This window comes from Phoxinus phoxinus, assembly GCF_949152265.1.
Source record: "Phoxinus phoxinus genome assembly, chromosome: 24".
NCBI lineage: Eukaryota > Metazoa > Chordata > Actinopteri > Cypriniformes > Leuciscidae > Phoxinus > Phoxinus phoxinus.
The window spans coordinates 14,055,818-14,083,188 of NC_136899.1; the positions used below are offsets into that span (position 1 = coordinate 14,055,818).

The 27,371-nt window shown below is 38.7% G+C and overlaps 1 protein-coding gene across 7 annotated transcripts in view; it reads right to left on the reverse strand.

Annotated features, from left to right (window-relative positions):
- ncoa2 (nuclear receptor coactivator 2) overlaps positions 1 to 27,371 on the reverse strand; it is a 91,837-nt gene that overhangs the window by 18,495 nt on the left and 45,971 nt on the right. For all 7 annotated transcript variants that reach the window (XM_079601338.1, XM_079601335.1, XM_079601339.1 and 4 more), the window contains 7 exons: positions 21,644 to 21,747; positions 16,566 to 16,743; positions 14,709 to 14,891; positions 11,574 to 11,675; positions 10,202 to 10,342; positions 8,336 to 8,483; positions 3,993 to 5,235 (listed from right to left, as the gene is read on the reverse strand). In XM_079601338.1, coding sequence (XP_079457464.1) covers positions 3,993 to 5,235; positions 8,336 to 8,483; positions 10,202 to 10,342; positions 11,574 to 11,675; positions 14,709 to 14,891; positions 16,566 to 16,743; positions 21,644 to 21,747 — 2,099 coding nt within the window. The remainder of the gene's footprint in view (positions 1 to 3,992; positions 5,236 to 8,335; positions 8,484 to 10,201; positions 10,343 to 11,573; positions 11,676 to 14,708; positions 14,892 to 16,565; positions 16,744 to 21,643; positions 21,748 to 27,371) is intronic.

The following is a 27,371-nucleotide window of genomic DNA, read 5'->3' on the forward strand; positions in this document are numbered from 1 at the left end:
TGTGCAACCGAGGAATGGTGTAAGGGTGCCGATTAGAGCTCTGCGAGGGGTTGGGAAAGGCAGAGGAGTGACACCCTATCCTGAGTCACACTTCCTGCTGCAGAGACACACATGAACCTCAGCTAGAGCATCAGACTGTAACACGCATACAAAGCACATCTATAGAAGCACACGTAGCAATGCATTATGGGATTGCCTTCCCCATAAAGTATGCATGAAATGCATATCTAGCCAAAATGGGCTGCCTTATAGGCTGTCTATCACCTTTAAGAATAACGTTTGCATCCTAACTGCACATAATGCTGTAAAATGCTGTTAGGCTAGGCAGCGGTTTTAAAACCGAGCTAAAGAGAAGCAAACTAGGACATGCAGGATGTAAGAGAGACTGAATGATCAATAGGGCGAGCGAGAGAGAAAGAGGGATTGATACATCAGTGAACAGACTGAGTGAAGCCACTACAGCTGCCTGGATGACAGCGATATGTGCATCTGGGTCATTTCTACCGTCTGCCATAAAAACTACATTATTGAAAGCCACCCTGTCCAGAGCCACTGAAAGCCTTTAACTGCAAGCCAACTGTGAAAATAACTGGGGTGCATCGAGCGCCGTTGGTGAAAGATTCAAGAGTGGCCGCGCTCTACACACGCTGTCGATGAAGACTCCTTGAGCCTTGCTCTTTGCCATCATGACCTTTCATACAGATCCCTGCTTCTCTTCAGTTTAAACTGTAACGCTATCACACTCTGCTCATCTCATCACAGGAGAGAGAGTGAGAGAGAGCGTGAGAGAGTGAGAGTGGTGAGAGGTCACTGGTTCTGTTCCAAACACTAGTGATCCACCTCTCTAAATGCGTTTACATGCACTTCCTTTACTCGATTACGCTTAATGAGCCGACATGCATGTGGGCATGTAAATGCGTTAACCCTTTTTCCTTTATCGGAGTAAGGTCATAAATCACCTAAGCATAAAATGATCGACACACCTAGATTTTTGGCCCTCAGCATGATTTTGCCCGCACATTAACCTGCATTCTGTCGGCTTATTGAAGTGTGCATGTGTGATATGTAACAGTGTCCTTACTTACTGCAGATTTAAAGCAATAGTTTTCAGCCAAAAATGGAAATGTTGTTATCATTTACACACCCTAAAGTTGTTCCAAATCTGTGTGAGTTTCTTTCTTCTGTTGAACACAAAAGAAGATGTTTTGAAGAATGTTGGTAACCAAACAGAACTGTCTGGTTACCAACATTCTTCAAAATATCTTTTGAGCTCAACAGAAGAAAGAAACTCACACAAGTTTGGAACAACATGAGGGTGAGTAAATGATAACAAAATTTCCCTTTTGGGGGTGAACTATCCCTTTAAGTGCACCCTGACAGACGGAGCGTTTATTTAAAGTATATCGCAAACTTCAACTTTTTCAAGACTCAAGAAATTATAAAAACCATGTTCTCATCTCTTCAGCTGAAGTAGAAGTGGTAGTCAAAATACTGCTTATTTATTACACATCACATCTCATGTAAAATAAGTCCGATACACAGATGATCAGGTTTTGAAGTCACTACCGGGGAATAACCAAATTTTTTAATAAAGTCGTGCAGTCGCGTTTAATAAACGTGGTTTATTTGCGTTGCTGGGTTATTGGTTTCCATGTGACAACAGATTAATTTAATATGAAGATTTTTACATCGTATTATGGGATTGCCCTATTCGTGAAGAATATACTACCATTCACAAGTATGTCAGTATCAATTTTCTTTTAAAGAAATATTAAACTGTTTTCAATATTAGCTGTTTCCAAGACATAAGAAGACATGCACATAAACTACGATGGAAACACATTCACCAAACAAATCCTTCAAAGCGCGCAAAAAAACAAACAAAAAAAACTCTTGTGGCTTTGCCTCAACAGTAGATGCGATTGGATACCTGCACTAACCAGCGGACCAATTTCATTCTCAAATGTTGGTTTGATCATTGAGGAATGTCTGAGCCAAAGTCTGGCATCAAAATGATTTGGTTTAATTTCTTCCCAGAAGCCTCTTACATGACTGCATTCCCAAACAACAGCCATTTAAATGCAAGATGGCATGAAAGCGTTTATTGAAGTCATTTATGATGTAGGCCACAGTGACTTCTCAGATTGCAGCAACTTTCATTTTCATTACAGGTCATTTGCGCCAATATTGCTGTTTGAGCATATAAGAGACTTCTTTAAAAACATCAAGTGTCTAACAATTTTGCTGTATACTGTTGAGAACACTCCTCTGACGCCTAAAAATGATATCCTGGGTAGGCAGCTCCCTAAAGACTCTCTCTTTCTCCCACTCCTGCCACATTTCATCCTCTTTTCTCCCGCATCCTCGCTAATTCAGTTCTTTCCTTCAGTCTTCCGTTTCTTTCTGCGCGTCCGTGCTCGAGCATCTCCTCCATCACTCTTCCTGTCCCGCTGTGGCCTCCCTGCTCTTGTAAATCACTGTACTTCATGTTCTCAATGGCGCTGTCGTGGAGACCGTGAGGTCAGAGGTTCCTCTCTAGCGGAACTCTGGGTCTTTTCCTGGTAACCGAGAGGCGTTGAGATCACTCTGCTAACAGCGGCAGCTTCCCGAGACCGCTGCTTTGATTTGACAACTATGACTCAATTTGTGGCTCAATCAACAGCTTTTAAAAGAGGCCCGGGAGGCCCAAAGAACACGGACACACACATACAAGATAATCTCTCTATTCTGTTGTTTGGTCCCAGACGCTCCTCAAACTTTACCGCCGCTGTGCCAAGCCTGATTGGTGCCCGGTGCCAGCTCTGTAGGGCATGTGCCAACCGCTGTGCCAGATGAGATGCACTGAGCACCACCGAGACGCCTTTTTTTTCAAATGTCACAGAGCTGCTTCTGAGAAAGTCCTGCCAGTTTCCCACAGAATCGACTTCCTGTGACAGAGCTCTCACTTTCCCTTTCTCTCTCTCTCTCTCTCTCTCTCTCTCTCTCTCTCTCTCTCTCTCTCTCTCTCTCTTTCTCTCTCTCTTTCTCTCTCTCCAGCTGGCTGAGTCATTTATATCCCTGCTGTTACCATACTGCCTCGATCTGGGGCTTCATTGGCCGGTTTATAAATCTGTTGTTTGCTCTACTTTCACACCCAAATAGAGAGGAATACAAAAAGCGATACAGAGAGTGAAAACGGATGCATAGACTCTTACAATACAGAAACATACTGAAAAGAAGGTGATACGAGTGTGTATATGTTGGCATATTGGTTCACCACGCTGGATGATGACCTTTCCGACATGCACTACCTTTCATATCTAACCAAAACAACCATTACCCACACACCCACTAATGATGAATCTTTCCTACATTTACTATGGCGATGCTCCATTGCAATCCATCAAAATTCTAATTCGAAACCAGCAGAAGTGATTTCAGATGGTGGTTTTGCATACATAAACTCTCAGTACTTTCTGTTCTGTTAAACTCTATTGACAGCATGCTGTCAGTTACCACAGAAAATAATTTTAACTTGTGCATGTAAACAAATAATCCATTTACAGTAATGCACTATTGCATCATGACTCTAATCGTCTTTTTGAGGCTAGTGGATATTGTAAGCAACAAAAAAACACTAGACTATTTGTCTATTAAATACATACATAGCATATACAGAATTACTAGATATTGTAAGAAAAAATGAAGAACCCTCCAAAATGGAAATTTCATATATATATATATATATATAATTTTGACCCATTGTCATTGTTTTATATATATATATATATATATATATATATATATATATAAAAAAAAAACGATGACAATAATAATATTAACAATAATAATAAGACAAATGTTGTATCTGGTCTCTAATCTGACCAGACCACTGCTGAAAATAAAATAAAATCATAAAAAATGCCAATCAGGTATGGGTCAAAATGATTTTCTGTGGTAATATAGACATTAACATAATTAAATATTCATTTAAAGTTGGTGATATCTCTAACCTGCTCCACACGGTCATAGCCACCATCGGTTTTCTCTGTCTTAATTCCCTGCATCTTGCCGCCCTCCACCTTTATCTCCCCAGTTCCTTTATCCTTGAGTGTGTTATCATCTTTATCCAGTAGGTAGCGCAGCAGGGCATTGTCCTTCTTCTTGGGGCTGACGGGCTCTTGTTTAATGGCTAAATCAGCCGAACCGGCCGTCCCACCTCCAGAATCCTGACACAGCTCCTTCCCCGTGGCCTCGGCCGTGAGTTTGGCCAGGTCGACGGGTGATGAGCTGTTCTGGAGAAGTCTGTGAAGGATCTTATGCTTCTCCTTCAGAGAGGTAGCATGTGTCCCGGCTCCATTTTGAGAGCCCATCCCGCCATTTCCTGGGCCGCCGGCGGGGTCTTTACACCCGGGCTCTCCACCAGCCATTGGTGGGGGTGAGGTGGACTCGATAGGCTCAGTTTTAGTGGTGAGGAGCTGCAGGAGTTTAGTATGTCCTTTGTTGTCACGTAGCCGGTTCTGCGGGTCACTGGCGTCCGGGTTGTTAAACTGGCCCTTTTCGTCTCTTTGCTGTTCGATGCCATCGTCCTGCCCGCTGTTGCCCTGCTCCGATTGGTTCTGCTCTCCGAATGACTCAGAGGCTCCCATTTTATTCAGCAGGTGAAGATTCATGCCCATCGCAGCTGGCGAGCCCAACTTCCTGTCGGGCGAGCCCAACGATTGGCCGTGGCTCACGCCGTGGCACTCGCTAAGCGCCTGTAGGGCATTAAGGGAACTGCTTGTGTAACCATGATTACCGCCTGCTCCCCCATTGCCACCTGTACTGCTAGTGCACATGCTCGCAGGGGAATGGAGGCTGCCTGCTGGGGAGAACTGAGGCGGGGGCAAGCGTGGAGACCCTGCCACTCCGGGACTTGCTCGATGACATGGAGACAGCATGCCCGGACTGCCCTGAGACGGGCTGCTCAACTTCAGTGGATAGCCACTGCCCTGAGGGGTGGCCGCCTGCATGGTTGCCGAATGGCTCATGGTCCCTGGACAGCCGAAACGGTGGCCCTGTACAGGGCCGATGGCGCCAGGCTCCTTCTGGCCACCAGGGGAGGGGAAAGTGGATGTGTTGCTGCTGACGGTGGCATCCTGCCCCTGGGGGGCGCCGGAGGAACCAGCTGGATTGGGAGAGCTCATGGGGTTCATGGGCTTTCCCATTGCCTGAGCATTTCCGAGATCGGGGGTCATGCCACAGACGGGCTGCTCCCTAAAACAGAAAAAAATACACAATATTATAGTCGCCAATAGATTATCTAAAGAATAAAGTTTATGCTGCAACACACACATAGCACAAACTTAGTTTTGTAGATAACGATGAACCTAATGATTACGAACTTGATGCAATACGAACATAAGCCACATTTCCATCTAAATGACCCGGAACAATTTGTCCCAGGAACTTTTTTCCCCCAGACCTGTTGCTGTCTGCGTTTCCACCGCGGTCTAAAGTACCATGAAGATTAGTCGAATTAGTCCGGTGACGTAGGACTGCGCGCTACTTTACAGTTCCCGCTGGATTTCATCTTCTGAATTTAAGCTTAATAAAGCCTGAACCTCGTCGTCGGTTCATCTGTCGTATTTTTGAAACTCCATTGTTGATTCGAATAGCAAACAACTGTTATTGCACGCACCGCAACAGATTTAAAAAAATTGTGGTTGAAATAAAATGCTGCGTGGAGTCAACCAATCAAAATGATTACCCGGAACTTCATTTAGACCCTGGTTCCTGCGGTGGAAACACACCAAGTTCCACCCCAAACGTGGCTATAAAATTCCTAATTGGTAATACTTGCTAAGGAGCATAATGAAGTCAGAGTTTTTATTGTTAATGAAAACTAAAACTATTAAAAATAGATTTCAGTAATTTAAAAGCTGAATAAAATATTAAATGAAAAAACAAACTCAAGAAATGTTGTCTTTGAAACTAACTGAAATAAAACAAGTTACTAAAACTAAAATAAAAATAAAAGCTAAACAGAAATACTAAAACAGAAAATATAAAAATAAAAGCAAATTCAAAGAATTAATAAATACTATAAAATTATATTAAATGAACACTGCTGAAGGTTAGCCATTTGAATAAACGCGCGCACGCACAAATCTCTTGGCATCATTGAGGCGACTTTATTACATATTTAATTATTATAAAAAGAAAGAGACCGATAAAAGGAGAGGAATCAAAACAAAATCAGAAAACAATGCCTCATTCGTTCAGGCAGGGCATGCCAGTCTCACTAGGTTGGCACGTGCTGTTGTGTTGACTATGGTGTTTTAATTGCGATCCAAGGAATTAATATTGATTTCCAAGTGAATTCTATTGAAACTATTTCATTACATTAATCCAGTGCAGTCATTTGTTAAATTAGTCTCGCAGACAGGAAGCGATTCTTCTAGTGCTCGAACAAGGAATCCGAGAAAAGAGCTTAAGTGGAATTTCAGGAATGGCTTAATTAACTAAAGTATGTTTCAGCAGAGAAGGTTAAAAGAGGGGAACGAATTGTTATCAAAGAAAAACAGCACTGCTCATCCCTCAAAACAAGCCACGGGACAGAGAAAACGAGCGGCTGTGCTGTCGCATCCCCCTTTAATGTAGAAATCACCTCGGGGTATAAAGCTTTTAGCAAGCTACATACTAAAAACTCACTCAGAGCTGATAAACGCATAGAGATGCTTTTGTTCGAGGCGTGCAGGATGAATCAATGGTCAGGCTATACTGTGTGTTATTGTGCTAAAGATGCTGTGCTTTAAGACAGCATCCCCCACCACCCCCCCGCTGTGAGCTCACTCTGGGTTCAATGTTTATCTGTGCTCGACACCCCAGCCTAACACTGCTGCTATTGTCTCAGAAAGCAAAGCAGTGTTTCTCCCTCACACGCTGTGAGAGAGATAAAAACTCTGCAGCTAACATATGAAACTGTGTTCACAACTGCCTGCTGTGGATCCGAGCTTTACTAATCCACACAGTCAAAATTCTATGTGAAACTGCAATCTTTGACTTTACCCAATGATGCTTCAGGAAAAAGAAATTTACTAGCATGTAATTGACACCTTTATGTTGTTCCAAAACTGTTAGACTTTCTTTTGTGCATGTATTTACAATGAATTGGGACCAAAGCATACAAGGTTAAAAAAGGACATTAAGCATAATAAAAGCGGCCCATTCAAATTGAGAGTTTAGTTATAAGTTTCTGAAGTCATCTAATAGCTTTGTTTGTGTGTGAAAATCTAGTAGTTATTCACTGATAATATTCCCCTATAATCATCTATTAACTGCTGTGACTTAATCGGTTTGTGAACTGGTCTGGACCAATGATTCACTGAAAAGATTCAACTCAAAAGAATGAATCGTACATGAATCAATGCTTAAATTTTGGTCTGTTCCTCACACAATCATATTGTACAGCTTCAGAAGATTTAGAGGTAACGCTTTAGTTTAGGCTCCAATTCTCACTATTAACTAGTTGCTTATTAGCATGCATATTACTAGGACATTGGCTGTTTATTAGTACTAATAAAGCACATATTAATTAACCTTATTCTGCATGATCATATTCTACATCCCTTAATCCTACCCAATACCTAAACTTAACTACCTTACTAAATATTAATAAGCAGTAATTAGGAGTTTATTGAGGCAAAAGTCATAGTTAATAGTGAGAATTGGACCCTAAACTAAAGTGTGACCGACTTAGAATATAGTAAGTCATATAGATATATTGATTCTTACCACTATTTTTAAGCTCCCTACATATTCTTTCTTTATGTTCCACAGAAGAAATAAAGTCATGCAGGTTTGGAACGAGATAAAGGGCGAGTAAATCACAGAAATATAATTTTTGGGTACTGTCCCTATAAACTTGGAGTTGTTTGTATTCAATTACTCCATATTTTAAATCAGCAATCAAATTCTGAGGAATTATCAAGGGTGAAAACACTTGTTTGCCAATGTGGTGCTGTGGGAGTTGAGGGACTCGTGTTATTCTTGGTTCTGATGGAATGTTTAGAGACCAACGTCGGCCTCTGGGAAAACATGCTTGGATGTTCTCACATGACAGTGAGATTTCAGTGTGTGGTCATTAACTGGGCTTGTCAGAACTAGAAAGCGTGTGTTTCGACTGACTGCTCACACATGGAGACCGAACCAAGCAGGAAACAGTGAGAAGAGGGTCAAAAATGACAAACAGATAGTCATGTTCATAAAATGCACCATTGCGATTCAATTAAAAAGACAGATTTAGACATAAACAGAGACAAAACAACTGAAGTGCAGACACACATAGCGAGCTGTGCGGCTGGGTAGTGGGTACCTCTGTAAGATGTGCAGGGACATGTAGAGCTGTGGCTCGTTGGTAACAGGTGAGCGAACCAGTTTGCTCTTGGTGTGAGCTGAGACGATGGTCCCGTCGGACAGGGAAAACCGGTAGATGGGACTGAACGCCTGCCCATGCCTTATCACTGCAAAGCAAAACACATGATTGGAACATCAAAACATTCATTTTGAGACATACATGGGTAAATGAATATTGAGGAACACTAAAACAAGCAACATCTAAATTGTACTCAAGGTAACATCCGCGTTCAACCATTTCCTCCAACATGTCTTGACAAAATAATAGTAATTTCTGTAACATTGCCAGACCTACTAAACTATGTTTTATACACACCGTTCACACACCACAACCAAACTACTGTTCTCCTGATTTTGTTCACATGGTTGCAACAGTATGAAAAATACTGAAATGTCTACTACTGTTTATATCCTTATGACGCAACTACTACTATTGATCTTTATATGTATGCATTTATCCTTGAATTAAAGATTGCATTTTTCTAACTAGGTTAAAAAAAGACTATTAAAATATCTCTGTATTTGCACTCTCATTATAGTAATTTATGACACAAGAAGTGTGTAAGAGTTATTGGCCAAATATCAAGCGTAACGTTAGTTATGGCAGCTCGCGTCAGTCAAGCTCGCATCAGCTGATCCACGTCTCCCTATAGGAATACGATGCCTATCACAGCAGCCTATATGGGTCAATCAGTGTTATCAGCAGCTTATCACATTGCTCAGGAGCCAATTACCCTCCTCCAACCCCAGCTCCTCCTCTCGTCCAGTCAGGATTAGGACTTCTGATTCCCCTTCGAATCAGACTAATTTCTCGAATTATGTTGTATATTAGGCTCATCGAACATTAATGATATCTGCAATACATTTATGTTGGTTTTGTTTATCGCTTATCGCTGCTCTCCCTGCTCTTATCCATGCAAGGCTACATGGATGAACAGGGAGTTCTAGCCCAGAACAGAACCACACTGCCAATCCAAACTACTGGTTAATTTAAATATAATATATAATAAATAGTGCTCCTGACAGAAAAAAGATTTGTTCAAATTACTATGGTATTCAGATATAAGGAAAAATATTATCAAATATATCGTACATATTTAAATGCACAATAGAGTGCAACAGTTGGGTTCTGAATATTTCTTAATAGAAAATTGATTTTTGAAAATGTATGTCGATGTTAATCGATGGTATATGCTTTTGTTGAAGCCATCAGTTCACATTATTTCAACTTATTTTTAAAGTAATGTTTAACAGCAGAATTTGTGGTGGAAAAACTACATTACCCATGAGGCTGTACAGAAAATTCCAGCAATCAGTCACATGAGCAAATCACACCAAAAGAGCTTGTTAGCTCCGCCCATTCCCATGAAGCACTGCAAATGATGTAATCGAATCGGTCGCTCTACTACGCTCTCAAAATACTTTAACATTGCATATTTTGCAACACATTTATAATATATTCTTTATATAGATATAATATTTATGTAATTCACAATGCTTCATGGGATTGTAGTTTTTTAAGTCTTGTACCATTCTTTTTGTCTACTTTTTGCCTCAAATTTGTAATGTTATGATTCACCTTGTAAATGGTTGGTGTGGTTCATGTCTTGTAATGCTTACATATATATATATATTATATCTATTTTTTTTTTATTAAACCCCTATGGGAAAAATATTATAAAAATACTTCTGGAACCAACGCAGCTGAAAATGTGTGCAGGCACTAATGCACTCCATTGCTACTTTCACACATGAAAGCCAATATGACAACATTTCTTACCATGACATGGCTAAGTGTTGAGTCAGTTAATTAAGTGATCAGTACCTTCTTGCTGATGCCGCTTGGCGAATGACATATCTCCGTCGTTCTGGAGGTGAAATCGCTGAATGCATCTTCGCACCAAGTCTTCCCAGCCTGGCTTCATAGACGCTCGTAACAGACTGGTGTCCAGGGAGGTGATCTTACCTACAAACACACAGTACAGCAAAAAGTTTGATGTTGTCTCTTACAAGTTTTCAAGCTTAAATTTCTTAAAGGATGTAAAGAACGTTTAAGCACAGCTGAGGCTGATCTGCAAAGCAAACTAAATGTATGTATTGACAGTATGTTAAGTGGTTCGAGCTGAATTAATTGCAGACATTTAATACTTAGGGTTATGGATGTAGAATAAACCACAAAGCAGCATGCTTGGGGAATATCAAATATTGAATGTTATTTTGTGTCTGTGACCAAAAAACACATGACAATGTATAACAGACATATTTCAGCTTTGTAATTTCTCTGAAACTGTGAGTTTCCAATAAGTAGCCACATCAGAATGTGACAACAGGTGTGGTTGGTGTGACAGTAAATACTCTTCCCATTTTGTGATCTCACTGACCAGATGCATAAAGTATGACTAAAATACTCAAATTCGGAACTCAGACAAAGATACAGTTGCATTGTGTATGGTTTATGAATTAACAGAATGACACATACGCCTCATGAATATTTGAGGGCAGATTTTAAGTGGTTTTGAAGAAAGAAAAAAAAGAAGATAAATAAAAACAATTATGAAAAAAAAAAGACGTTTTTTTTAATTGATACAATTTTTTTCCAGACAATGAAACATTGAGGTGGTCACCGGCTGTTCAGTTGCATGCACAGTTGTATGCATTTATAAATAAATAATACTATATATAAAAATAAATATTATTAACTCAAATGTTTAATTAATTTGTATAATGTGAATACAAATAAAACACAAGGGAAGCAAGACTCATTCATATTAATAACTCAATAAAAAAATTATATTATTAGTAATATAAAATTAATATAATATAATAATAACAATTCATATAATAATAATGTATAATTAATTTGTATAATGTGAATTCAAATAAAAACAGTCACACACACAACTGGGAAGCAAGACTCATTCTCATAATAATAACTCAATAAAAATAATATGATATAATATAATATATGTATTTGTTGGGTCACCTTTTAAAAAAAGGTATGAGAAAACCTTTCAAAGGTTTCCACAGTAAGACTGGGCGCCGAGTCAGATTGATGTCATTAAACTGTCTCTCCAGGTTAAAGTCAGTATCTGTTGTCTTAAAGCAAGGGACTGTGCATTGAGATGAGCGTTAACCGTGATGTGAACACCCTTTGAAAAGTGTAAGCGGGGAGAGAGGGGCGGCGTTGGCATGGTTACCTTGGAGGTCTTGGCGGGTGGTGAAGCTTTCGTGCGTGGGGAGCATGGGTCTCTCTTTCATGGGTACTCTCCGCGCTACGCAGATCAGACACGACTGGAAATCTACAGTCACCGAGAGAGAGAAAATGATCAGATTAGTGAGAACAGATTATTAAAGCATTTTAAGGGTGCTAATGAATGATGAGGCATTGGTTGTGTGTGTGTTTGTGTGTGTCGTGGGGGCGGTGCAGAGTGGAGCGTGGGGTGATATGATGGAATGTGACCTTTCGTTTGTGTGTCATTGTGGAGGCTGACCCTGCTGTGCTGCTCCCATGGAGACTAAGTTAGAAAAGTCATCCCTCATCCACCCACAAAAAGATCATAAGAGAATCATAATGTCTCCAACAGCATTATGTCTGACACATCAGACATAATGCATAACAAGAACACTAAGTAACAGGATGTATTACATACACTACCACTCAAAGGTTTGCAAAAAAAAGTTTGTATTTTTGAAGCAAAGACAATAAAAAAAAGTTTATAATGTTACAAAACATTTCTATTTCTATTTGTTCTTTTGAACTTTCTTTTAATTAAAAAGTTCTGAAAAAATAAATAAGAAATCTTTCTTGAGCAGCAAATCAGCATATTAGAATGATTTCTGAAGGATCATGTGACACTAAAGGCTGGAAACAGTGTTGCCATCACAGGAATAAATTACATTTTAAAATACAGACAACAGTTTTGATAATTTGTAATAATATTTCACATAATTTTAACTGTATGCTCAAATAAATGCAGTCTTGATGAGCAGAAGAGACCTAAAAAACCCCAAACTTTTGAATGGCACAGTATGTACTACATACTAAAATGACATGCATCCATATAATATTTTTCATGAAATATCACAAAAAATTTATCTTTAACTACATAACCATATAAACAACTATCAGTAAAGACATTTATTTAACTTTCCCACATCTTTAGTACCTGCTTCAGTTCAAGAACATCACAACTTTATAACTTGCAGTTCATTAAGTTAGTCAAATTATGATTCATCAACCGCTCTGACTGATTCAGTGAGTTCATTCAGTGAAGGACTAGTCAGATTGATTCAAAACTGTAACTCCTGTGTTTATGAATCTTTTTGAATGATTCATTAAAAAACCGGCTCATTATGTGTCTACTTGCTTGTGAATCACACTGCAGTTCATATATTCCTGATGAACTTGATGTTGCTAGCGACATGCTCTACTTTTAGAGCTACAGGTCCTGTTGTTTACATCAGAGCTGATGTGAACAGACCTTTACGTGCAAACACACGGCTGTTGTCGAGCCCCTTGGGTGGTCTTTACTCCAAACTGCATGAAGACCCAGCTTCACTGTCTCTGTAATAAACTCTTTAAGATATCCCTCTCCTCGTACACACTCCTCCTCCAGCGGTCTTTCTCTGTCTCCTGCGCCAGGTTGAGCTGGCGGCTGAAAGAGCAGCTGGCACACAGCTAACACTGACGGGCCATAAAGAGAGACGCTTCATCACTCAACACGCCAACAGTACCCAGCAAAAATTAAACATTGTGTGTGTATGAGAGAGAGAGAGTGAGAGAGTGAGAGAGAGAGAGAGAGAGAGAGAGAGAGAGAGAGAGAGAGAGAGAGAGAGAGAGAGAGAGAGAGAGAGAGAGAGAGAGAGAAGACTAACATTAAATATCTCTCGTTGCCTCACACTTGCTGTTACACATACACACACACACACTCTCTCTAAAACCCAGCCAGAGCCAAAACCAAAGCCAACACAATCCAGTGGAGAAGTGGGTCTCAAATGCACCCTGAACTCTGGGTGACTCCGAGAGGTGGAAGAGGAGGAAAGAAAAAGAGTAAATGAATCACAGACTGAAACATTTCTCTGGGCGGGACGCAGATGCACGTTCCACAATCACTGCCGTCAAGCTTCTCGCCTTATTTTTTCAGTAATTATAAGACTTATTTCTCTCGCACATCAGGAACAACTGTCAACAGTGTTGCTGAAAACTCTAATACAATTCCCTCCTTAACTCTTTCCCCGCCATTGACGGAAATTTCCTGCTTTCCGTGTTTTCACTGTTATACGGTAGGGGGCGCTATTACGCATTTTCTGAAAGAGTACTGAATCTCCGGATCAAAACAGGTGAAAAAGAAGGAGAAACAAGCGATAGCATATGTAAGCACTCGTTATAGAAAGCAACAAAGCAACAACAAATATATTAAATTAATTATAAAAAAAGTTTTACTAGTTAAGTACCGGTATTAGTTTTACTATCCAAACTCTAATAGTAAAGTACAGTGACAATACAATGGTACAGTGATGGTATCAGATGGTAATACCATGGAGCTCCGATATATACCATAATACCATATTCAAAAGATTAGATTAAGATTAATCTATTAAGATTATTTATTTTAAAGAAGTTAATACTTTTATTCACAAAGGAGGCATTAAATTGATCAAAAGTGACAGTAAAGACATTTATTATAATGCCACAAAAGATATCCATTTCAAATAAATGCAGTTCTTTTGAACTTTCTATTCATCAAAGAACACTGAAAAAAAGTATCGGTTTCCACAAAAATATTAAGCAGCACAACCGGTTTCGACATTGATAATAATAAGAAAAGTTTATCTAGCAGCAAATCAGCATATTGTAATTATTTCTGAAGGATCATGTGACACTGAAGACCGGAGTAATAATGCTGAAAATTCAGCTTTGCATAACAGGAATAATTTTTTTTTTTTAATACATTCAAATAGAAAAGTTATTTTAAATTGTTATTATATTTCACAATATTACTGGTTTACTGTATTTTTGATCAAATAAATGCAGCATTTGTGAACTATTTTTTTTAATTTTTTGAATGGTAGTGTATGTTAAATTGCTATTGCCCTTGATGTAACGAGATCACTAGATGACAGCACTTAAACAATTCTCATCCACTGGAACCCCCCTAAAAACGACAAAATCTGCTTTTTTGTGGGCCACTTGACAAACGAACGCTCTGCTTAATGAAAGAGGAATAGTCCGTTTGCTTGGCTGAAGCCTCCTGCTCCGCTTTGAAGCATTAAACCTAGAGTTTCAGTCCCGGTCATGTGGCTTAAGTGTGTTTTAAGAAACCGTGGCTCACCCTCTCCCTCCTCCTTGATGGACTTTGGTTCAGACACAGCGAAACACTGCATAGTCTCATATTTCTGCTGTGCCTCGTGATCCTGCGTCTCTTCGGCCTCGCTGTGAGGGTTCACGAGCATGCGGCAGTTGAAGGTGTGGCTGTTCCGTCTGGGATTCTCGCTGGACCACGGCACTCCGTTCACTGCGGGAGGGAAGAAAACAGACATCACTCACTGTCACTCATTAGAACCAGCATTCCCTAACTTTTCCCTCACTGAATAAAGGGGTGTTCACACTGACGGTGATTTACAGCAGCAAGGGACTGGAAGTCATTAATTTTAAATAAGAGTTGGCGATGTGAAGCGACATGAGAGACAGAGACTGTCTGCGATGAAACAAAGTTTAATGCACTAATTCCAATTAGAGTGTTCATGTGATCTGCCTATCACTCGTGTCACTTCAAGATCAACAGACAATAATTAAAGGGGTCATGAACTGGCTTTTTAAAAAAAAATTATATTGTTGTCTGAGGTCAACTTATGTCGTTCGCTTGGTTTTTACATTCAAAAACATCAAAATGACTAAGTAATAGGCTATTTTCTACCCTGATTTGAGTGAAACGCAATAAAAGCTTTTATTGGTCTAAAGGAAGTTTTCAGTTCTGAAACTTACAGAATATTCTTGTAGTATGATAACCTATTATATGTCAAAAGCTCAAGGAAAATTAGATTTCTCAGTTCATCACCCCTTTAAGTATAGTGAATTGGTCACCTTCAGTGACTGGTGTTAGTATGTTTCCATCTATGTTTCAAATACATTGAATGCAAAATATCGGAACATTTGCAAAACAATTTTCAAATAAACCAGCGTTATTTAAAGTTCTGCATAAAAGGAACATCTAATTTTGTAATTGCATGTTATAGACTTTATTGTGAACAATGTATTCGTTTATCCATGTATGCGTTTCATTTTTTGACCTCATTATGTATGCATGTATATCTAAATGTGAAAACGTCAGACTTTTCTGTCTCTTCTCCAATCGTGTAATCTACTTAAACACTAGCCCTGCAAGCTCATGTTTTTCTGCCTCTATTTTTGATTGTAACGTGCACATCTCAACATCCAAATAATTTCCGGCAAAAATGTGTACAACTTTTGAGGCAAAATCATGTACATTTTTGACACGTATCTAGTAATTTATTCGGTACATGTTTTTTCATCTTAGTTTATGTTGATGATATGCTACCGAATAAAAAAATCATCCACTTCAAGTAAGCGTTTACCGTTTACTTTTTTATGTGCAGTTTGAACATTTTCTTGCCGTTCCCATTCAGTATTTTTTATGTGATATCATACAATTCACATCAAAATACATGGATGGAAAGCCAGCTAGTGTGAACACCTCTTAAAGGGATAGTTCACCCAAAAATTAATATTTTGTCATCATTTGCTCACTCAAGTTGTTCCAAACCTGTAAGAGTTTCTTTCTTCTGTTGAACACAAATAAGTTATTTTAAGAAATGCTGGTAATCTAACAGTTGATGGTAGCCACTGACTTCCATAGTAAGAAAAAAATACTATGGAAGCCGATGGCTACTGTCAACTGTCGGGTAAGCAACATTTCTTAAAATATCTTCTTTGTGTTCAACAGAAGAAAGAAACTCATACAGGTTTGGAACAACATGAGGGTTGTGACTTAATGCTCAATCTGATTAATATAATCGCAGGATGGAAAGCGTAACTGCTCTAGTAATGCTACACTCGAGAGTAGAGGAATGAGTGTTTCCTGAAAAGTAGAGTTGGTAGAAGTGAAAATGAAATGAAAATAGCAAAATGGGAAGGAAACAATGAATGAAAAAAACAGAAAGAGTCTCACCATGTGACTTGGGCAAGAGGTTTTTGATGAATTCTGTATGATCTCCTACATGCAGGATGCTGTACACACTGGTGTTCATCAGCTCTTCCTGATTATACCGCAGGTACTGCGTCACGTTCTCCGACACAAACACGATGTTCCCCTCCATGTTCACAACAAAGAAGAAACCATCTAAGGCCTGGAGGAGAAAAACACAAGGCTATTGGTACTGTGAGCACAAACATGCAGCTAAAAACACCAATACTACATTACATTACGAGCACAAGCAGACATACAGGCTAAAGAACACGTCGCTGCTCCATCTTAAAGCTTAACCATTCAAAGAGGAAGATGCGATAACCAGGAGAAACAAAACAAAAAGCCATCCAGAAAAGGCAGGAGTTCTTGTAGACTCTCCAAACAACAGATCAAGTGAAGTCAAGGGGATTATGGCATGAGTCTAAATTCATGGCCTTAAGATTGATCGAGTGGTTTGAACCACAACAGGCTGAACATAATGATCCGACAGCATTTTCTCTTCTCAATTCAGGTAAACCATAATGAAGTAATTAGCTGCAGGAAAACAAGAAGATCTCATCAGTTGCAGTTAGGAGGTTATTTGAACAGGCTTCCTCTCCAAGCGATACTGTCAGGCAGGCAGGCAGGGGAAGTGGAGCAACTGTTTTCCCTCATTTTAAATGCAGATTACAGGCTACGGCTTTATTAGACTGCATACTTGTGTCGCACATGCTGACGGGTGCAGCGAAGGCGTCTTAAGAAGGGATACATTATAAGAGTTTTTTATGCATTGGTACAGCCAATTGTTCCAAAGTTTGGGTTCGGTAAGATTTTATAATGTCTTTTATGCTGGGCTACATTTATTTGATTAAAAAAAAAAAACCTGTAAAAATTGTTTACAAATAATTAAAAATCCTGTATTTCTTTATTCCTGTGATGGTAAAGCCAAATTTTCAGCATCATTACTCCAGTCTTCAGTCACATGATCCTTCAGAAATCATTCTAATATGCTGATTTGGTGCTCAAAAACAATTGTATTTCTATCATTATTATCACTTTTCTCAATTTTCTCAAAACAGTAGTGCTCAGTTCAAAAGGACAGCATTTATTTGAAATTCTTTACTGTCGTTTTTTTATCCATTTAATGCATCCTTACTGAATAAAAAAGTTTAATGTTCACAAACTGTTAAATGTGATCTTTAGAAAATATAAATACGCATCTTTCATACTATACCGTTTATTTACACATACACTGTCATGCTTAAATTCACCTGTAGCATTAAAATATGTTTTGTACCATTTTATTTTTTTGTTTATTTTGACAGAAGTATAGAATTGTATTATTTATTACGGTAGTTATCAGCCATTAGACAAAGTTAATTATCACCGTATCGGCACATTCCTAGTAAAGGTTCAGTTTATAAAAATGTATTAACTTAATTTATTTAATCATTTAATCTATTAAAATATAATTTATAAAAAAAAAATTATGTTATAATATAGTATATACAATAAATGATTGTATAAAACATAAATATATCAATAAAACGATATATTGGTCTACTTCTAATCTCTGATCTTCAATTGCATATGTTTAGCTCCTCAGAAGTACTTTCCTTGAGATCTTTAATGCGTTTGTCATTGCGAAGATGAACTTTCTTCCCTGCTTGTGTCGGCAATAAAACAGCTCTCGCGAATCTCAGCGCTTCATAGCGTGTGACAGAAATGATATTGACGAGTCTTAATTGAAAGAACGCAGCCTTAAGTCAAGCATTACCTATCAAGATGGTGTCAATTAGGTCTCTGAATGCAGTCGGGCCCCTGAGGGCCAATAGCGATCGCTATAAAAGCTGCTGTTTGTTTTAGAATGTGGAGCAGCAGCTCGGAAATCATTCTTTAATCTGCGGCGGAGCGTAATAAGCTCTAAATCTTTTTATCAGCAAAACAAACACAACGTCTCTTCCAAACACAGAGAATTATTTCACAAACACTCGGCCGTGAAAAAAAAAAAAACTCTCAAGAGAAGTAAAGAACAAACGCACAGACTCCAGAGACGGAAAAAGAGAGAGGGAGTGAGCGAAAAAAGCCCACAAGTCCCTGTTTGTGCACTGCTCTAGATGTGGCCATCTGGTGGGCACATTCAGCAAACATCGCAGAGTAAACATGGAGGAATGCCAAATCCACCTTTATTTAGCCAAACTTATGCAACTCTCTAAAATGTGCTGATGGATGTGTATTGCAACATGAATGGAGCTGGGTGGGCCTGGCCCGGCCCGTCCTCACTGTCCCGCTGTGGGAGGTTACATAACTTCCTATACAAAGGAGAGACTGGGTCCAAGCTCATCGTGAGGTGCGGACACCGAATACGGACACACAACCAGTGGCACACTGAGCTTGGCCACAAATCCCCACACACACTGCTTCGAAGAACACAAAAGCTGCTTTAGCGGATCCTATGGCGAATCACACTTCAGCTTCCACCACCAAACAATGGGGTTTTTCACTGGGGCAGGGGGGCGTGCAGCACTGCAAATGCTTCGCACAAGGCTTGTTTGTGTGCACGAGTGTGTGCGATGTGTTTCGGCGAGTGTGCGTGCCCGGGCGACGCTGGAGGGGCTGTTATGGGTGTCGGGTGGAAAAGGGCAGTCGGCTGAGTTTACCCCTCTCTGGCCCTTTGTCACAAGTGGTTTTTAATTAGGTGCATTATAGCGTGTGGGTGTGAATTGTCCCTTCCTTTGGCCGTTTCAAACAGATGGAAGATCAAGCGCACAAGCACGCAGGCTATATTTGGCATCCGCTTCGTGTTGATTCGGTGACGGAGGACCTCGGAGGCTATAAATACCCCCGAAGAGGAGAGGGTGTGAGAGGAAGATGGAGCGGCTGGATGGGTGGATTCATTCAGAGCTGGGCGTCCTGCCTGCTCGGCCGACCGACCAAAGTTGTTCGTTTGCACAACAGAGATTTGAACTGTTATTTAAGGGGGCAGCTCACCCAAAAATAAAAATAAAATATTTTTATCACTCTTTTCTCACCCTCAAACCCATCAGCCAACAGAATTGAATTTTTTTTTTTTTGGTCAGACAAACAGACAGTTCAGCCCCAAACTCACACCATAACGTGACAACTTAGTGCACAAAAAAACTGCTATCACGGCCAGCATATCTGAAGTTTGATGTAGAGTTATGCGAAATTACATTTTAATGTGGGTGGGGCTATCGACGCCACAGAACAATATAACACTGCTTGAACATTTCTTTAGATTCGTAATCGTTAACTAAAATTAAAACTACAACAAATGATATTAAAATAGTTTTTTTTTTATTGAAATACATTATAGTGGGTGTTGCACGACACAGTCTTCAACTAAAAATGATGACTTACATGACAAAGGCGTTTAAGTGCAGGTTTCAATCTGCACGTTTTTTGAAAATGATACCGTTATAATCTCTGTGTAAACTGCAAAAACATGAATTTGTGAAAACGTTGACATCATGCGCGTTACATGTTCAGTATATAGGCGCGTAGATTCAACACGAATCAACTTCAGATTTTTTTGAATTGCCATTTTTGGATTAAAGTCGAGTCCACGTCGACTAGTTGCTGATGACGTAATTTATTAACAAATAACCGTGTACCTCAAGCTGAGACTCGAACACGGGTTGCCTTGTGCACATCTATGTCACATGACAGCGCTGACCACAAGGCTATTGCTCCTACAGAACAGCTTATTTTTATTACCGGTAGTTCTTTTGTCTTTGGGTCGTTATATTTCTCATCGATTTCTGTTCGTTCTAATACAGTTAAAGATAACATACAGATAAAGTAGCACAGTAAAGATTACATTTATATGAATGCATTAGTGAGAGAGCGATAGCGTGTGAATTAATACCTGGCTGGCAGCGTCTCTCGACTAATAGAGAAGATGTGTGTTTTAGTTACTAATAAATATATGCTAGAACTTTTTAAGCTGTTTTATTGATAAATCACAGAACTGTGTTGACGATACATTTCTGCGCTACTGAATGTTTCTGTGAGCGTACGATCTGTACGTGATGTGCGAGCCACAGTGTTATCTGTGTGTATGTTACAATGAAGCAGCGCATTAGTTTATAACCTAATTACGTGTACAATAAGCTGTTTAAAATGTGCATTCACCTGATCAACTTTGAGCATCCAAATGGTATAATCAAACATATCTTGTGGAGCGCCTGGAGTAAGCATTTATTTGTCAATTTAACTGTTGGAAACAGAGCGTAAAAGTGGACTCCAAAGATTTCTTATCCTGTTGCGTCCTCTATAGGCCATGATCAGTGACTACCGGTAGTCAACGTCAAGTTTAAGTCGTCATGGCAGATCATTAATGTCGACTAGTCGTTCTAGACTTTCTTTAGTGACATCGCCAACTACTGGCCAATAGTTTTTAGTCGTTTTCGAGGATCTGTGTGAATGGAGATCATTTTGACAACATTGTCGTCTGTACGCTAAACTTTTCAAAACCACCAAGGAATTTTTCTTTTAAATTTTTAGTACATCGTTGTTGTGTAAACGTAACCTTAGATGAAAAATGTTGACTTAACTTAAAAAAAAATGATATTAAAACGTTACTAAATTACTAAAATTAAAACGGATAAAAATAAATGTTTTTAAATATTATCTTTAAATATTTTACAAATATTATGAATAATAACAACACAAATTCCAAAAGCAAACACCAAAATTACTAAAACTAAAATTAAAACTTAAAAATTAAAAGCCAAGTTAAAATATGAATAAATACTATTATATTAGTATATAACACTAAAATAACACTGCTTCATAGAAACGCATCACTATGCTTGAGCATGTTTTTCGTGTCAAAATTTGTGCTTCTCAACTGTCAGCTCATGAGATCTTTATTTAGCAAAAGGATGGAGGAATTTGGAGATTTAAACATCAAATGGCTGCCAAATTTTTTAACACAACATACAAAAAGGCATTCTAAGACTCTGTCCGCCATACATGGTTAACGCTTGGCTCTTCCTCGTGCACGTCTGCCTGCAAGTTCTGTGTAACCTAGTAAACACACAGCACAACAGACCCACCTCCAGCATCATTGGTCCAAGGGCATCTTTGTCAATAACACTTTGGCCTGTCGACGACACATCAGCCTTCTGCACTTCATCCTCATTGGCTGCAGCAGCTTTTTCTACAGGGGAGAAATATGCAGATAGAATAACGAAAATATGATCAACATCACCGTCCACTATAATTTGACTTTTAACAATAGGGTGAATAGGATGTACACAATTACAGTCATGTGATCATATACTGGGAAAAGGAAGATCATGTACAGATGCCTGTGATTGAGAAAATATACATGTCATAATATGTTACACTCAGCAAATTTGATGTCAAGCAAGTCTTAAACATGATTCATGTTGATGAATTACCAGTGTATAAAACCAAGTAAATTATTTGGCTAAAGATTTGCCATGAATTATTAAATGCCAAAGCTTCAAACCATAGTGATGAGCTTTGCCTCTAAATGCGGGACATACTATTACATTGGTCTCAATGGGAAACATGAAAGCATGAAAACGGGGGGAAAAAAGTCTTCCCAGAATTTCTTTAAACTATTTTTTTTTAAAATAATATGCAGTACATTTAGACATTTGGAATGACACAGAACATTATTAAAGTGTTTTTTCTTTCACTTATGCTCATACTTTTATCTGATGGACATTGCTCTATTGTTTCTATGATTTAACTAACCCCCTTGCTAACCCTATATTTCTATTGCCTTTCGTTATAGTTACATTATTCTAATTTGTATTGATAGCAGACATCCTGAAATACAATTAGGTGCATTAGTTTTACCTCCGTCTCCTTTCTCCTTGAATAGAGGACAAGTTAAGCTTAAATTGGCACTGCTTACTCGGTCTCCCCTACTAAGTGAATACGGTAATTTGGTACGAAACTCAGTCCTCGGTTGGAAACATCAACATTTCCATATAAGAACCTAAAACCCTTCTTTAGACCCTGCAGAGCTTAAGTGTTTTATTTTCAAATTACATTAAATACACTTCATGTGGTCTTGCTAGCTTGAGCATATTAGCATTTCTTGAAAGGGCAGTTTTGTCTCTCCCTGCTCCCTAAAGCATTTCATTTTATATTGCACACACGCGCCTTTTTAAACCCTTTTCTCACTCTTTCATACTGCCGTGCGCTTGTTGAGACATGTTTTTATGGCACGCATCCGGACCTTAGCAACACATGAGGCAGAAGCTGTCAGGCTAAATGGGTGCATGTGAAGCCTCACATAACAGCCATGCAGCCAGCAGCCTGGACATGAATGGAGCCATCAATACACTCATGCGCACACAGACACCAAACAAACCATTATATAAAGAATGGAGAACATCTTTCTCCTCAACAAAATGACATGATTTGTAAACAACGTCGGCAAAGCACTCACGATGGAGCTAAATTAGTGCATCTCAGAAAGAACTGGGACACATTTCACCACAAATAATAATAAAAATAATAACACATTTTAATTTGTTTTACAAAGTCACAGAATAAAAAGTTAAAGAATTCGTCAGTAATTAAGAGCAGAATCATTTGGAATTGTTATTGTAAATAAAGGTTAATGGAATAGTTTGAAAGTTGTGTTTAATTGCCATTAAAATAATTTTCATTCTTTTTAATTGTTAAATAAAGTCACAATGAAAAATAAAATCTAAAAAAGCCTTTCTTTAAGCAAAATAGATTTATTTTTATTTTTTTGTGGTGATATATGACCACATAATGCTGGGAAAGTGGCTCAACTCTCAATAACACGAATAGTGAATGAAGTGAGGTGATGAGTGTTATTGTTAAATCAAATAACATAAAATATAAATAGCAGATGACAAACTTAATCTTGAATAAATAAAAAAAAATGGAGTTTCACAACTAACTGAAATAAAATAAGTTGAAGTACTAAAATGACTAAAACTGAATTAAAAATAAAGCTAAACTAAAATATAAAAAACAATAACTAATTAAAATGACAAAAGCACATAACTCAATTAATTAAACAAACTAAAATGAAAACTGAAAATATAATTAAATATTACTAAATACTAAAATAACACTAACAATTCCTGCAGTCAGTGAAACATCCTCAACCCCACAATTCCCCAAGAAGACCAATCTAACTTCCTGTCTGTACCCATCCATTAAAAGGAGTAGTCCTCGGGATCATCAGTGGATGCATTGGACTCACAGAGGACACGATAGAGAGGCAAACTGTGCTGGCATGATGGGTAGCCATATGGCAAAGAGAGAGGGCCATCCATCAGCCTCCCTCTCAGGCCGTTCTGGGATGCTCCAAACGCTGCTCTTTCCGTACATGTGCATGTGTGTCTGGGAGAGATACGCATGCGTACACTCCTGATGATGAGTGGATGTGAGCGTGTGTTGTGTGTCAGCAGGTCTTTGTGGTGCCCAGCAGGGACTGGTAAACCAGCACAGCTGCACCAGAGGTCCGGTAATAACTCATTCCCTCTCTCGCTTCAAACTCGGCTGCAAAACGGTTTCCTTTCCATCAGCCAATCCCCGTCAAACAGGAAAAAAAACTGTTTTATCTCCAGAAAAGCTGTGAATCAGGTCAGACCATCACTTCAACAGCAGATGGAGTTTCTAGAAGCCTTTAGGATCTGCCCTATCAGTCTCAATTCAAAGCCCCGCCCAAGACACTGCTCTCGACCAATCAATGCACATCCTGATCATGGATACTAGGTCATGATGACTCTCCATGGGAGAATTCCAGATCACGTCATCTATTGGGTGTTGTTCAATCTCTAAATTTATAAGCGCTGCCTCACTAATGAACAAATTAAACTGGTATAATTAAGAATAATCCAGTTTTGAAACTCAAGTTTTGGGTATTAAATGTCTAGCAGATGACCTACACAATGAAAACACCCTTTTCAGGCAAATGTCCATCAAATTGTGTTTTCTATACAAACAGGAAGAAAACTGTTCACTGACACAATTTATTAGCCGTGCTTGCTAGCATAGCAAGCTTGATAGCATATTATAATTGCACATGCTCATCTTGCACCCTATTTGTACTAGATAAATGATACAATCAAATCACAACTTGCTGAGAAAAGGTTTGCTTATATTTTGACCAGCAAGCAAACGTAAGCAACCACCCATATCATAACACCATATCAACCGCATAGCAATGCACAAAACACTAATCAGAACACAGTAGCAAATACATAGCAACACCCTGGCAACCAATCACAACACCTTCACATCATGATGGCAATTTTTGCATAGGCAACATTCACAACGTTTTCTTCTGTGGAATCAAAAACTGACAGTTTAGTGACCATTCACTTTCACTGTGTGGAAAAGAAAAACATCAATGAAAGTTGAAAACCTTTTTTTTATTTTATAAATTGCGATCAGAATAAAGTCAATTTCAAAGAGGAATTCTGTGTGAGGGCGAAATATTTCTCCATGCAGTTTTCGCAGCGGGTTCAAATTGGTAGCTACATTATTGACAAATGACCCACAAAATTTAGCTAATGTGACCACAGCTTGAGGCTGTCAGTTCCTGTGCAGTTTGTGTAAGAAAGAAAGTCATGGAGTTTTAGGTGTGAGGATATGTTTCTTATTTTTAGGTGAACTATTCATTTAAATGTTAGTGCTGATCATTATCCGTTTAACAAGCTTTAAAGGGGTCATGAGAAATACAATTTTCCTTGAGCTTTTGGCATATAAGAGGTCATCATACGCTAACCATAATCACCAGTGATTTCTGATTTGTAATGATACATGTACACTCTTTGTACAGTCTTTGTTCTTTGTCTCAAAATCATTTATTGTCATTTATGTGTCAGTAAATCAAACCAGTGACTAAACGGTCACCTTCCCATTGTTTCTCTTAGTAGGATGAAAATAATTTAAACTGGTTAAATTATATATAGAAAGCGATCGCAGAACGCTCCCTTTACAATCGGTGAAGATGTCAATCAAACAGCGCAAGTTTATCAGTTCTGGACTGAAAAATCAAGTTATAATAAACTAATCTCTTATTTACACCGTGTTTGCACTGTTAGTTATGATGAAAGCATTCATTAGTGTGCAGAAATCGAGTTGCAATGACGAGATCACTGCATTCATGCGCTCAACATGTCTGTGATTGGGTACAATGCTCATCACTGCAACCTTTCATCCCACGATCTAGTTTAATGCTATAATCAACACTAATCCCGATTAGTTAACGTTGAGAGCTGTAATAGTAAAAATGTGCTAAATGTTTTCTAGAGAGTTCCACATATAATAATTAGCTATTTTACATGCAAAGATGTTAGCCAATCACAGCAGTGGGCACTGAAGTCTCACAGCAGACACGCCCCTAAAAACAGAGCATTCAAATCAGAGTGCTAAAAATCCGGGTAGGAAAAATGCCTTTTATTTCTAAATTATGACAATTTTGATGTAAAAATCATACTAACATTATAAGTGCACCCCAGGAAACGTATACAATTATAAAATAATGCAGTTCATGACCCCCTTAAAACAATAATCCATAAAATTCCTTTTGTAATACTTGTGTGACTTAAATTAGTCATATCATATATATATATATTTTTTTTTTTTCACCCATCACACACTAGAATCCATAAACTACCTCTCAATGAAAGTAAAACATCTCTTCAAATAGATACCGTAATTGTTGCAATGGGTCTGAATAAAATGAAGAACATAAAACCGTAATCCTTTAAAGCTAATTTCAACCGAAAGCAGTTACTGCTTAAAAGGGCTTCCTCTGTGTGTCAATGATGTTGTGCTTCCTTTACAAGGAAAGCTGACTGCTGCGTTCAACACTTGAGGCCTTGTTTACAGGCAAAACAGGCCCATTTGTGTTTGAGACTGTACAAACCGTGTTAGAGCAGTGTGTGATGCTGTGCCCGTGTGGCATCGAGCGTAGTGGAGGAGAGGTGAAGGAGGGGTAAGGGACGGCACAGCAGACGCCGACCATTGCTCAGCATTACATAACCCAGAGCTCAGTACATCACAAACAATCTCCATCACAGCCCAGGCAGAATCAATGCAGATACACACACGTCAAACTAGCACTTATTCTACTTCCAAAATCGTATACTTCCCTACTATATAGTAGGCCTATGCGGAAAACACTATGCCAACATAGCATGTCCGAATAAATAGTATTCGAAAAACACCTAGTTTACCTAACACAAACTACCTGGATGACCTAAGTACTAGGGCTGTGCGATTCATCGTAATTGATTTTTGATTTTGGCTTCCAACGATTATGAAAACAAGACAATCGAGGTAAAAGGACTATTGTGCCTTTCACAGCGGTGAGCTTTCGTTTCTCCCTAAAAGCCCAAACTTAAAAGTAAGTGTTGTAAAATGCAGTCTACTGTTGCTTAACTGTGGGATGTGTCTGATGTTAAATAGTGTTATTAAAAGCACATTAAGCCACAAAAGAGAGACAGTTTAGGTGGCTTTCTGTGTGTGTGCTCCAAGTCGGAGATGTACATTCATCCGTAAAAAATTTCATGTAACTAAAAGCATAGCATGCTAACAAGCACAACACCTGAATCCAAATCACTGAACAAGAAGCTCAAATGTGTCCCGAATCAAAAATCCCTGATAACTCAAAATATGACAAATCTAGAAAAGCAAAGAAACTGACTTCTAGTCAAATCTTGTGTTTGGGTTCTGTTTGTGGCAACAGTCAGTTAGCATGATGCTAATCTGTCTAGGCACCTGATGAAAGCCAATCTAAAATCTATGGCTGAT